We start from the raw sequence: 14,480 nt of genomic DNA, 5'->3' as shown, positions 1-14,480 counted from the left end.
TATCAGAACACATGGGAGAATTTCTTTAACATCTCCTGTCTCAAGATATTAGTTGAATATAAGATGATTGCTGACACATTTACAGTCAATCTTTATTTCTAAAAAAAAAAAAAATGAGAACAACAGCAGCAACAAAAGCAACAACACACACCCTAAACAGATAATCACTCTAGTTGTTCCGCCATTTTCACATAGTATAATATGGCAGATGGGATGAAACAAACACTTACTCACACCTTTGAGGTCAATCAAACTACCCTTATGGATACAGGCAGGTGTTATGATTCAAAACAGATCATGAATACTACTAATCCCAAGATTGTTAAATTACAGACAAAGCCTTATTACGGGGCATGCAGTTCCTACACGTACCTTCTGCCTCCAAAAGCGAACCAGTAATTCCACCGACTTCATTGAGAACGGCTCTCAGGTCACATCAGCCAAAACGGGATGCTGTTCAAGAATAGCTTGCATGCACAATTACACAATGCACGCTTACACAGCAACACAAAGTGTAGCTAGTGATCTCTAGAAAGTTTGCAAAAGCAATGCTGACCTCTCGTACAAAAGCCCCAACTCAGAATCCAGACGACCATTCCTTGATAGATGCTTTGTTCAGAAGCCTTGACTGATATTATCCATGGAAATCCAGTGGAAACAAGTGTAGATGATAATCTCGAGCTGCCAAAGCTCTCGTCTGAAGAAGACTAAACACTGCAGAGATCTGCATCAAAATATCATTTGCGGTTCGTCATCCGAGAAAAAAAGCGGACAGTCAATCGCAGGATCCCATTTGATGGCCACTGTCCATCTCTCAGTGATTTTGAAACAGTCACAGATATCAGTATGCATCAGAGCTCCAACACGATCCTCACCCTTGGTTTCCACCCACGACAAGGCCGCAGCCATACAAGAAAAATCAGCAATTTTCTCATTCATCACAGTCACTATGTCCCAGCAGAGGAATTCCTGACACAACCGTGGCGATCCTGTGTTTGGTAAGCTGCAAGCAGTGCAATTGTGCGATGAAGGGAGCTGCTTTCACTGGACTATTCACAGAGACATACATGAAATCATCATATTTCATCTGAACTACTTTCTGATATCTCTCCTGGTAGATCGAGGACTTGTATCTGGGAGCAGTGGATGTCTCCCGTTCCGATCAACCCAGAAATGTCCCAGTGCTGCAGAATTCACATGAAGCATGGATGGATGACACACAAGACAATGTAGACTTCCTGCCCCCTCGCATTACGAAGCACGCCTCAAATCAACAATTTGATCCAGAATATCCCATAAAACCACAAGATTCCCGTACACCTCAGCAGTGATTCCTCCCCCTAAGAATGGCGAAGGTTCGTGTGGAGGGTGGGCTACTAGGAATATTCCTCTTTTCTGATGTCGCCTGATATAAAAACGTATTCATTGGAACACTACAAGGGCACGGTGAATGTGCATTGTATCACATACATACTTGTACATAGTACATCTTCTCTTGTGTTTCTGATAGCAGCCAGCACTACAACTGCCAGGTTGTGGAATATTCTGTTCTGTCTCATGTCTCTGCTTGAGAAGTAGTTATTTGTTTGACTTTTCAATGCATTGCTTGAATTGGCCTCCATTTTATCAGTCTCTCACAACAGTTTCTCAAAATAATGCTGTCTGCAAGTGGAGTTAAAATGTTAGGTGCTACTTGCAAAAGAGGCAACACACACATAATCCTGATTCATATCACTTCTCTTCCAAGACATGCCAAAGATGTAAAAACCACCCCCAGAAATGTCAGAATCTCCGAAACGGCGAAAGCTTTGGGGCGCTAAAAATATCTCGAGCAAAATCCCCCCTCATAATCTCCTCTTACACACTAAGGCAAAGTTCCCCCCTCCCCACCCTACCAGGGCATGTCTGGACAGTAGGGTGCTAGCCGCGTCAAGAGAGGAGAGACGGTATCACTCTCTCTCGCTCTAATCCTCCTTCAGACATCCAACGGTCTCGACTTCCAGCTCCCAAAACCTAGTGATCGGGTGCAAGTTATAGCCTCATACAAGACTTTGGAATGTCAAGTGAAACAACATGATGATTTGAACCAAAAGAGGAGGTCAGCGTGCACACAATTTTCTCCATTGCTGACCTCTCCCCCTCTTGAAATGCCCTAAGAGTCGTGAGAATACCAAGTCCAATCCCATAATTGGTGTACTTCATGTAGCAATATCTTGATTGGTGTACAAAGCAGTTTAAAAAAATAAAAATAAAAACATCGGACATATGATGCACAATCAAAACAGCCTCACAAAATTCACTAGAAAGAATGAAGAAACAAAACAAAACAAAAACAGTATACCTCATCTTACATTGAACGGGGTCTGAATTTCGCTTCTATCAGTGCCTTTAATTACCGCAAACAAGGACAGGTTCAGAGATGTATGAGGAATAAGATTGTGGGAGGGGTTGGTAACAAGCAGATACTTCCAAGGATCTACCAATTATCAACTTAATGGGGGGAAAACGAGGGCCCACATTTTGAAGAAGTGTAATTCTGAACACGAAATTGATACTTTGTTCCAGTTTGAGTAAACAGGAAATGTATCATAATTGATTGTGTACGTTGCCTCCGCTGTGTCCCCATTCTACTACTGGTGTTCCTTCACACAGTCAGGTATCAAGTGTGCGGTGACTGCCAACATGTAGTCTTCACACCTAGACCCTTCTAACTTTAGAAATGGCAAGCCAAAAGAAGATTTCATCAAGAATTAAAAACTGTTTTTAATTAGCATCATCAGTAAAACTGTAGCAGGATCTAAGCCATTTACTCACTTAGTATACGATATGATAGTACAGCATCTACTATCATCCTCTATAGAACATACCTGAGACAGCGCATGAAAAACTCTTTATATATGACCTTCAGCACTGCATAATAAAAATTAAGTTTCTTGTTGGTGTGCTGCATACAAAAAGACACCCCCCCCCCCCAAAAAAAAAAAAAAAAAAAATTCTAAACCCGAATAATGGAGATATTCAGCATGGAATAATTATTCCAACATATCATGACCAACTTATGAAGAGGCACCCAGACATGTGTTTTATGTCTGGGTGCTAAACTAGACTAGAGTACATTTGTAAACTACCTGAAGATGGCATATTTGCTGCATTACAAAACAATGTTTGGACATTGGGTATTTTCCTTAAAATACTGTACGTAGCAAGACATACATTGATGTATCTGTACTTCTGTCACAATGAAAACTACCAAATATCATATTAAGAATCTCCCAGAATGTGTGGTTATTCTAAATTCAACACAATGTGCTATATTTAGGATAAATTTATCAATACCCTGAGTATGAGAGCATGCAGAAAGCACATAAAAGAATACCTACAAATACAAGATAGATGAGTTGATTAAATCGTATCTTCATTATAAAAGTAAAAAGTTTTCAAATCCACTGACTTTCCCCACATAGGCAATGCCCTTCCCCTCTCTACCTACACTGATCAAAATGCTCTCTGCCCCTAACCACATTGAAAGTTCTGAACAAAAACACAAACAGGTAGTACATTCGTACATTACAAAACATCATCTGGATGTGATACATGAAAATGTCCCCTCTTCCTACTCCCCCCCCCCCCCAAAAAAAAAAAAAAAAAGAGAGCAACTTTATCTTGGAATGCACACACACAAGCTTCTCGCCACTCCCTCTCTGTTAATCTGTGTTTTTCGCTCGATTCATGACAAACAGGAAAGAGAGGATATGATCGTCCCTAATGCTGCCTTCTCTCCAGCATCGCTTCATTGAATTTCATCTTTTAAACGGTTCTCTGTCGATAGCATTTTAGAGGTAATGCAAACCTGATGACAAATTTCGGCATCTTCAACAAACATACTACATTGAAAAACCCACTATGTTCTCATGTCACACCATTACATAGTAGTTTGGGATGTCGGTACGGCAAACATTCAGTGCAATTTCCAAACATGACAGCAAAGGGAACTATGAATGAATTTTGTAGCAATTCTTGCTTTCTCATTTAAAAGCATACCAAATTATCAAAACCATTCAAACCAAATGACACTACTCCATGACTGTGAACCTGATATCCCAATGCCAAAACTACTAAATCTTTTTCTCTGTTTAAATCAACATGTTATTAGAATGCAAAAGCATGACATCATCAGGTACTTTACAAACTTTACCAACAACGTGATCTACGCTATTTTAATACTATTAACACTATTTGGTTGGTAAAAAAAGAAGATCAAAATTTCAATCTAGTTTGAATTGATGCAGACTTCTTTGCCAGTTTGAGTTCCGTAATCATACACAATGGAGCATAACACACTGCTCAAACTAAACAACATACTGCCTGACAGAATGATGATCAGACACAGAAACATACACACAGACAAGCTAACAAGAGAGTCAAAACAAAACATAGTCACACATTGACTCTGTCATCAACACTGCCAATCTGCGGGCATACAATGTCGCTAGCATTTCAGGATCATAGTCCTTAAAGGGTTTACAAGATACTGGAAAATCAGAAACATACGTGGCATGAAACTTTTGCCAATTGGAGCCGACAGCCTTTTTTGCGGCATGAACTTTTTGCAAACTGCCACTGGCATTCCAAGCATTGTGTAGAAATAAACTTTCATGAGCATTTTATTTTTGCAAATCTTGGCTCATGGCACAATTCTCAAAAGTTTCACGCATGCCAAAATTTCTGGTCTTACAGTAAATATATGCAAGTAAATGAAGGAAACTGTCACTCACTGGATGTGTGGCGTTGTGCACTAGTTCCCCGTTGACAGCTAGGATGACATCCCCCTCCTCCACCAGCCCACTCTGGGAGGCGGCCTGGCCCGCAAACAGCTTCTTGATGCGGATGAGGCACTTTCTGGGGTCGTCGTGGCTACCACGGCCCCCCATCACGCTGAAGCCCAGACCCTGACTTCCCTTTGTAAGGTCCACTTCAAATGTGTTTTCTGCGGTCACAAAATACAACACAAGCTGATTCAACTCATCTCTATTGAGTGCATACACACAACCCATTATTGCATGTTAAAATCTTCATTCTTTATCCATTTGTTGAGTAAATTTACTGGACAAAATGTCTCCACATTCCTTTTCAGCTTACTAAAAACATATATATCAAATGTACTCCATCTTCAATTTGCTCCTGTGTTTTTGTTTTTGTTTTTTTGGGACTGACACAGGATATGTTAGATGAAGTTGATATCAAAGAGTGTCCCTCATTTCCACCTGCATTCTATGTCATTCACATAATTTCATTATATTCTGATAATCTGATAAAGCAGCATATCAGAAGGAAGCACACCAATTATAATTGTATAGAAACTTATTTTCTTGAATCTCAAAGAAGCTGTGACAGGTACCAAGGAAATACTTTAATATGGTCTAAACCCTGAACTATTAATTCTCAACAACAGATGCATTCCTGGACACAGAAGTAAGTATTTAAAAGTATTCCTTGCTTTCACTTGAAAACAAATGCAGATACTTAAACCTAGAACACTTTACTGGAACTTTTAGGATCACTCTGAGATGAACTAAACATACAGTCTCAAGAGAGTACAACGCCCTGTTTAGTCATTGGTAGAAAGATTGAGAGGTTTATACCTGGTGTGACGTAAGGCACGTTGGGCATGTCAATGTCACTCAGGTAACCAGTAGACAGCATGGTCTGGGTCAGTGTCAGAGCACCGACACTCTCAAATGTCCCTTCCAGTGGCATGGCGCCATCTTGTGGCAGCGATGGGACAGGGCTGGCCATGGACACCTGGCTTTCCCCCGATGGTGTGGGGGACGGAGTGGCAGAACGGGAGGAGTGGGGTGGTGACGACATGGGGATTGGAGGAGGGCTGTCAATAGAGAGGGCGGGTCCCGGAGAGGCCTGGCCATCGGGCGCATCATTCTGCATGCTTTCTGAAGTTGGTTCTGGGCTCAGGGGAGATTGCACATCAAGTCTGGGTTTGGAGTTTGCCACTATCGGCGTACTCTCTGCAGGAGCTTTAGATTTGACAATCATCTTGTCCTCATCGTCCGACCAATGTCCCGCAATTTCGTTTTCGCTGAATGACAGGGATCCTGACTCATCACTGTCAGATTCAGGTGTGTCCGAGCCATGGTCCTGGCGGCTGGAGGTGGGGGATCGCCGGCTGGAGGTAGGTGAGGTGGTAGTGAGGGCGAACTCAGTGCTCTGCGTTGGGGCCGGAGAGTGACTGCTTGCAACGCTCACCCACGACTTTCTCTTGCCACTCATTTTCCTCATTCCTGTCAGGTGAGCAGTTGGCGTCAACGTATCCGCCTCGCGTGTGCTCAAGGTGGGCGATGCAATCTCGGCAAGGTAATCGTCCACCTCGTCGGAGAATCCTTCAGATGCTATTGGTGACTCGCTGATGGAGCCCCGCGATTCTGGCCTGTCCTCATCCTCGTCCTCATCATCTGGGACACCACGATGACTGTCATCACTTCCAAAGTCATCTTGGGAGAGGGGTGGAGTACCAAAGGAATCGTCATCTTGGAGAGCTTCAATTGTGGGCGTGGTCGCATGGGACGCTATGGATGGGAGCATCAGGCTCTCACCTTCGTCGGTGTCAGAGTGAAGGGGTAGGGACACGGATGGCGACCTCCGAAACAGCCCTGCTGTGTTGTCTGAGATGTCATTGTGGAAGATCACGCCAAGGCTGTTCTTGCGCTGCCTGTTCATGAAGCGAGGATTCTCCATTCGGTGGAGATCGGTGGGCGACAGAGGTCCGTCCTCGGATGAGGGACTGAGCGGGGGTTCCGTTTCATCAACATCATCATTGTCATCATCAAGCTCAACTGTGGAAGGAGACAATAATGGGAAAATGAACATATGCATGTCTTTTACACCAAGACTTTGAAATAAATGTATGTAACAAATCTCTAGGAAGTCAATGAGCTCATCTCTATCTCTTACAGAGTATCATTCAGTTTCATAGAAAAATAATACAGGAATGTGTATAACATTATCCTTCCCTTTCACTCCGCTGTGAAGAAATCCCAGATCGGCGGGAGCAAAATATAATGAATTGTACTTAATACTACTACTATCACTACTACTACAAAATCTTAAAATTACCTCTGTTCAAGAATTGGTCATGGAAAAAAAATGCAAGATATATTGTACATAGTAAACTGTATGTAGAGTAATCTTGTCATGATGCTACTTTCATCTAATCTATGCTTCTCAAAGTGATACTGCATACTTTATTATATTTTGATGTAGGAAGAGATATTATCTTACAAAAGGTAATAGCTCAAGTTTCAGAGGAAAGAAATTATGCTACACATATGCAGCACATAATACCAATAAACCATACTAATGATTTCAGAGGAAAATGAAGAACAGCCACTGATAACTCTGTAAATGCACGTTTTAAATACCATATATTTCACTGATTGCACATATTTATAGTTAGCAGTAAGTAATCTGCACTGATCACTATTTCTCACTTTATATCATGCAATGTGATATCCAAGTACATGTAGCATAGAGACAAAACATGCAGAACATGCAAAGAATACATCATGTATATAATTCATGTTTTATGGACAGATAGAATAGAAAGACCATTTTCACTGAAGGAGGGTGAAAATAAGGTCATGGAAGGTTGCTAAAGATTGTACAAGATTGAAATGAGTGGTAAGATCTGTTTAACAAAGTAATAATCTACAGCTTGCAATAATCAAGTATGATGCCTAATCATATAAGCCAAACAAAGTTTACCTTTTAAACACATTTAAAGATAATAAAAAGTTTTGGTACCTCAAAAGCTTCCCTGAATTTCCTTGTCTTGGTTTGTGTTTCAGGTTAAAGTACGTTGTCTGTGAGAATTACTCGCCCCAAAGTGCTCTCATGTCTTAGTAATCATGCAATAATGGTTTCGTACCAGAGCCGACGCTGTACAGCGTCGATAAATATTGTACGAAACCACTGACTGCGACCAGCAGCGTGCAGCCCATTGTACGCATAGCTAACTGCGACCAGCAGCCCCATACGCATAGCGTAATGGGGCTTCGCATTGTAGCATTCAGGATCGTGACAGAATTAGTATCGCGGGTAAATGTCAACTTAAAATCCAAAAATTTCTTCGATTTGAAGACTTACCAATTAAGTTGAAGTATTGAAAACAGGCTTCGAACAACGTTTGGTTCTGCCAATAGTCCCTTTCTGTTCGAATTGATGACTGAATGTGACTCGGTCGAGAGGACCTTGGGAGAGCTACATACACTGGATACCATGGCCAGCGCATGCGCACACAAACATCTTATCCGTTCATGGATTTGAAATTTGTGTGCATGCGATGTGTTCGCATGCACTGGCTGTAGTATTCAGCGTACTGTATGTAGCTCTCCTGAGGTCCTGTCGACCGAGTCACATTCAGTCATCAATTCGAACAGAAAGGGACTATAGGCAGAACCAAACGTTGCCCGAAGCCTGTTTTCAATACTTCAACTTAATTGGTAAGTCTTCAAATTGAAGAATTTATGGGATTTTAAGTTGACATTTACCCTGCGATACTAAATCTGTCATGATCCTGAATGCTACAATGCGAAGCCCGATTACGCTATGCGTATGGGGCTGCTGGTCGCTATGCGTATGGGGCTGCTGGTCGCAGTTAATTGCATGATTACTACAAGACATGAGAGCACTTTGGGGCGAGTAAGTCTCACAGTGTTAGTTATATGAAAGGTACTTTAACCTGAAACACAAACTAAGACAAGGAAATTCAAGGACACTTTTGAGGTACCAAAACTTTTTATTATCTTTAAAGTGGAAAAGCAATTTCAGTGACATCATTTCTCTTTTACAACAGAATGTGCTCAATGATCACTTCAGACTCTACAGATAGCATTACGATATCACATCATCCTCTGAATCATCAATAAATGAACTGATCATTACTGGCTGAAATCCAAGAAGGACATATTTGGTTGTGCGAGTCAGAGACAGGGGAGCCCAGTGACCTCAGAAAAAAAAAAAGTGGGAGCCAATTGTTCTGTGACCACACCAACTGAATCAAAATCGATTGCCAAGATTGTGAAAACAAAAAAATAAAGCAAACAAAGGACAAAAATGGGAAGGAGGGAGGGGCAGAGTGTCATAGACCATGCCTACTGAGTGTGATGCACAAGCATTTCACAAACAAAAACTTGAAAGAATCCAGTGAAATTTGTGCAATAAGTCCATGAACATGTTTTCTCTTGAAAATCATGAGAAACATAATACCACTACAACAGTACAAGCCCCTATACTTTAACAGATGAAAATTTGTCTTTCATTGTTTAATATACACAACATCAAAGTGTGCCCATATTCTGTGATTTCCAGTGAAGAAAGTTCACAAAATCTGATCTCATGCATTCAATATGCCTATCAAATCATTACCATTATGACATTGATAACAAGAAAAAATATGGAAATTCCATGCAGCCTATCTTTGAAATCGATTCCACAAGCATCAATTTTATGATAATTTGCTATCACTACCATCATCATTATGAGTATCACTGTGTTTATTGTGATTGTTACTTCTACATTTACTACTTCTACTTCTATTACTATCTAGACTATCATCATCATTTGTCATTAATCACAACAAAACTTGAGAGAATAGAAAGAATCATCTTCTGAAAAATGTCAGTCTTGTTAAACAGAGATCAGATTGGAAGCATGGTTATCTATTTCATCAATTATTATTCTAACTAGCTCATTATTGAGTGCAGTAAGTTTAAACAAATCCTCTGCAAAATTGAGGTCATCAGAGGATTTGATGCAAAATTGACTGAGATAATTTCACAGAATGTCAATGTTGCCATAATCTTTACTGGACAGAAACATTGCAAGGCAAAGTGCATGTTTTCCACAACTTCATCAAGGCACAGAGAAAGGAAAAGTGTTTCTTGGTAATTCTATATCAAGGAAGGAAAAACACGGAAGACACAGCTTATTCTGCTGCAGGTCCATGATAGGAGGAGGTACACAGCATCCTGTGTAGAGCTACAGAATACGTTACCGTGCTAGGAGTGAGAGAGCCATGCAAGAGACTTCACTGCAGGAACACCACACGGTTTCACAAGAGTAAAAAGAGATCAAGATTTACTTTTTTTGCCCGACGGATCACCTGTAATTGCTGGAGGTATCAGCGGCAGGACGGGTGGTGCCGCTGCCTTCTCCGACGTGATCCGAGTTGGCTGGATCGGCTGTTCCACTGTAATGATGTCACTCCTGCTAAATCCAGCGTCATGGTCTCTAGACATTGAGTTGTCCAAGTCATCATCAGCTGTGGCAAGGTCTTCATCGGCCGTGCCAAAGTCTTCGTCCTCCAGCTTGGCGGTGCTTGGGTCTGCATCGGTGGTACCGGCATCCTTCTCGCTGGTACCTTCTGCTTCCTTGGTTGCTGGTGCCTCGGCAGAAGGGGGCGATACCTCGGTGCCCTGCTGCTGGAAGTGCACCGGGGTGGGAGGTAGGGCGCTGGTGGCAGCCGGGGGGATCCCCCTCTCGATGACGAGGGTGCTGACTTCCGTAGCACGTCGCAGAATCTCCACCGCCTGCTTGTGGGTCACTTGGGTCAGTGAGGTGCCGTTGACCTCCAAGAGCCGGTCACCTGTGAGAGAGTGAAAGCAACAGAAAGGTAATGACATGTCATCAACTTGTGACTGCTGCAATGAAGACCATGCAGTAAAAGCTCCTTTAGCAACCATTCCTATCAGAGTCCACCTACTTGTATAAAACCAAAATTACAACTTTGTTTCCTTTAAGCATTTTACACATGCTTGAACCAGCCTATACACATAAATATGATCTGCCTATGAAGACCTTTTTGTTTATTTTGTTTTGTTCCTTAGGTGGTCTTTGAAAATAGGTTTCATTGATTTTTTTTTTTTTTTTTATGAAATCACTCCGTATTCAAGCGCACAATGATTTCAGTCATGATCTACATAGGAGACACAAAAGTTAACTTAAATCACATTTGAGATAACGAAAATACAAAACAATGAATGTTGTCTGAAAACTTACACCATATGGTAGACGAATACACAGAGTCATGAATAGGCACTTACCAGACTTGATTCTGCCATCTGCATCAGCTGCCCCGCCCGGTACCATGGTCTTGATGTAGATGCCTCCGTGCTTAACACTGGTGTTCACACCACCCTGTGACAATACATTAGCAAAAAACTCACATATGAACACGGCATTTTCTTCCTGAGGATTGAGAATTTGAAACTGCAACATACAAATTAGTTATAGCAAAGGAGGTCAGAGTGGACAGAAAATCAACATGACTGGATGATGGAAAAAAAAAACAAATCAAAACATGCAAATTCATAAAAAAAAAAAGAAGAGAGACAGAGAAATCTGCTTCAAGAGCAACTGGAGAAACAGGACAAGTTTGACCAAAGAAAATAATCTTTCATTTTATAGACACAGACATTTCTGCTGCTGACATATAGCTATAAACAAATTTTCCTTCATGATCTCATGCTAGGATCATAGCATTTTACATGTGCACAAATGTATTCAGAGGCCCGTCATACAATCGTAATGGAATATCACCATCAACAGAAAAGTAGCATGATTGTTCCCAACTGTGCACTATTTGCCTACATAGCTGTTTTCAAACGAATCTGCTCTTCAAATCAGCATGGTTGAATGAGCTTGGATTGTCACTGATTCAAATATTTTTTCAATGTCTTGCTACATTTTTTCACTCAATATTTCTAACATTGCTAACATCATTCTTGTGCATACAACACAGACACGGAATCTTGCAGGTATCGCAGTCTCACCGTTACACTAATGCCGAGGGAGCCCTTCACTTTCTTCAGCTTCACAGTGTACTTGTCTCCCGGGAGGAGATCCATCCCCTCACTCGCCTCCTTCACCTCCTCGTTCAAGTCCTCTTCATCCTCCTCCTCCTCCTCCTCCTCCTCTTTGTGCGTCCTGTCGACCTCCGACTCCAGCCCCACGGGAGACATCGGCTGAGAAGGCCCCCTGTCGCTGGTGGGCGACAGAGCGGTCAGCGAGGAGGCGGTGGCAGTTATCGGGGGCGAGTCGGCGGCCACGAGCGACCGGTTGAAGATGAGCTTTGGCCCTTTCTTCTTGTCGTCCATGTCGCCGAAGAGATCTTCCATGTCTGAGCTCTCCGGCGTCGTGACCTTGGAGTCTTTGTCATCATCGTCGTCATCAAAGTCATCCCAGTCATCAGCGGAATTGTCGTCCAGGATTTCAGCGCTAAGAGGCTCATCTTCTTGCTTTGCTGGTTTAGGCTGCTCCTCCTTCTAGGATTCACACAAAAATTGTAAAGGGATACCAGAAGAAACATTAAGTATCAAAATATTTACATTTCCTTCACACATGCAACTCACTTGTGTTATGTAGGACTGATCAATGGAATTATGAATGGTGTTTTTTTGTAGCAGACATATCTGGCATACATGTACATGTCAGTGTAACAGTAAAATGTGAGAAAGCAGATGTATACCATACTTGCATATTCAAGATAGTGTACAAGTGGAGCTCTTCTTTGTCACTTCAAAGATGAATTAAGATATGAATCCCTGCTTGTCTTTAAGGTGACAGAAGAATTATTCATTCCATGTGCTTCAGTGAGTCACTGCCACCAACTCAGCAGCGTGACAAACTGTGGGAATATCTATTCAGCGAAAAAAAATAAATGAATGAATAAATACATAATACAACAATTCTTGTTCTGTACAGCAGCAAAATATGGAAATCAGCAGAAAACTTTTACTCTAGTACTAACCTTAGTACTCTGCTTGGTTACTTCAGGCCCTTTTTCTTTGGCCTGGTCAGACTTTTTGCCATCTCCAGCATCTTTCTCGTTCTCATCCCTGTCTTTTCTCCTGCCGTCCATCACTGGCTTCTCCACAGTCAGATACTTGCCGTGGGGCGTGGCCCCGAGACTGGTCCGCTCGTGGTCCGAGTTCAGGCTGTACACCGACCCGAAGCTCTCCGGCCGCCGCCGCGGCTTCATCGGAGGAAAGTGCTTCTGCCGCAGCTTGGGCGTGTCATCGCTCAGCGACGATTCGTTGGGCAAGTCCTGGACATTGTCCAGCGAGCCCTGCAGTTGGCCATTTGAAGTTGTAGGCGTAGCTCCATTGGTAGGCTGGTGGACGTTGGCGTACACAATTTCTGAGCTTTGGCTACCAGCCAGATTTGATCTTTTGCCTGATATGACGAGAAAGAAATCAGTTTATCATCTTTTTATAAAAGCACAACAAGTTATTATTCTATGTTATGATAATCAATATGGATTTATCATTCTTTATTGCATTGAATAAAAAACCTCGTATGGGAAGGGACTTCAGAACAGCTTGGTAAATCAGACAGTGGCTTAACAGACATAAAAGTGTTCAATCAATCACAAAATTGTATGATAAAAAGTTTGCCTACACATTATTCCACAATGCAATGAACAGAATGTTTTGAATGACAGTAAATTCTTAGTTTACACTGTACAATTTTGGAAACATTTTTCTTTCACATTTTGACAAATAAAAGTCATGGGTATCCAACAACACTATTGTGGGTTCAGAGGCATATTCATGAAATTTGGCAACATCTGCAAATTCTTACTCTGCTGTTTGAAGGAAGCTGTTATTAAAAGTGCTTCGACACAGATAGATTGGCATGTGATACAGCCAGATTGTTTGTGTTTGTGCTCTGGGAGGAAATCTTTCCCACAAGCTGGGAATAACACTGAAGGGAGATATCAAAACTGAAACCACTAACCTGATGCCGACTTTGGCTGTGAGACGATTAGCTGCACAACTTCCGGTGCATTTTTGATGATGTCCACGGCAACACGATGCCCCACCCCTTCCAGACTTTGCCCATTGATGGAGATAATGCGGTCGCCCACCCGCAGTCTTCCGTCTCTTTCAGCGGGACCCTGGGGCTCAATGGACCGGACAAAAACACCAAGGTCCAGGCTCCTCGAGTTCTCCCCACCAACAATAGTGAGACCTGTTGAAACAGATTTAGTTCACTGGTCAGAGAACATCATTGGAGGGTCAATGTGTCCAACTCAGAAAATGACAATTTTTCCTGGGCTGAAATCTTCAACACAAATTACTACCATAGAAAGTTCATCTCTAAAAAATGACGCAATTAGGAGTGCATCAAGAGGTTTCTAACTACTTCGTATGGAACACTGCTTTTAATTACAAAATAAGAATTACTTCAATTTGAAGACCCCACAAATTCACTCGGTCACAGACAAAACAAAAAAAAATCAAAATTGAACAAGTTCAAAAGTATCAACAATTATTGAGATTTTCTCCTGAATCAAAGTTTGTTGATCTACTTTGTCATACTGTTGAAAGAAGCTGCAGTGTATCTAAGTCTCTTAAAGACTCCGTGTCTAGGATGTGCAAATAAGTGTTGGTACATATGTATGTTGG

The 14,480-nt window shown here is 41.8% G+C and overlaps 1 protein-coding gene across 1 annotated transcript in view; it reads right to left on the bottom strand.

Moving 5' to 3' along the window:
* Positions 1-14,480, bottom strand: part of LOC140228482 (tyrosine-protein phosphatase non-receptor type 13-like) — a 57,283-nt gene that overhangs the window by 23,156 nt on the left and 19,647 nt on the right. Inside the window, exons 19-25 of the mRNA XM_072308695.1 lie at positions 13,810-14,043; positions 12,803-13,245; positions 11,844-12,308; positions 11,115-11,208; positions 10,154-10,657; positions 5,643-6,848; positions 4,776-4,987 (exon numbers count right to left, since the gene is read on the bottom strand). Coding sequence (XP_072164796.1) covers positions 4,776-4,987; positions 5,643-6,848; positions 10,154-10,657; positions 11,115-11,208; positions 11,844-12,308; positions 12,803-13,245; positions 13,810-14,043 — 3,158 coding nt within the window. The remainder of the gene's footprint in view (positions 1-4,775; positions 4,988-5,642; positions 6,849-10,153; positions 10,658-11,114; positions 11,209-11,843; positions 12,309-12,802; positions 13,246-13,809; positions 14,044-14,480) is intronic.

This window comes from Diadema setosum, chromosome 5 (genome assembly GCF_964275005.1).
Source record: "Diadema setosum chromosome 5, eeDiaSeto1, whole genome shotgun sequence".
In the NCBI taxonomy this organism is placed as follows: domain Eukaryota; kingdom Metazoa; phylum Echinodermata; class Echinoidea; order Diadematoida; family Diadematidae; genus Diadema; species Diadema setosum.
Note: the sequence above shows the minus strand (reverse complement) of the source record. Positions and strands in the feature narration are given on the sequence as shown.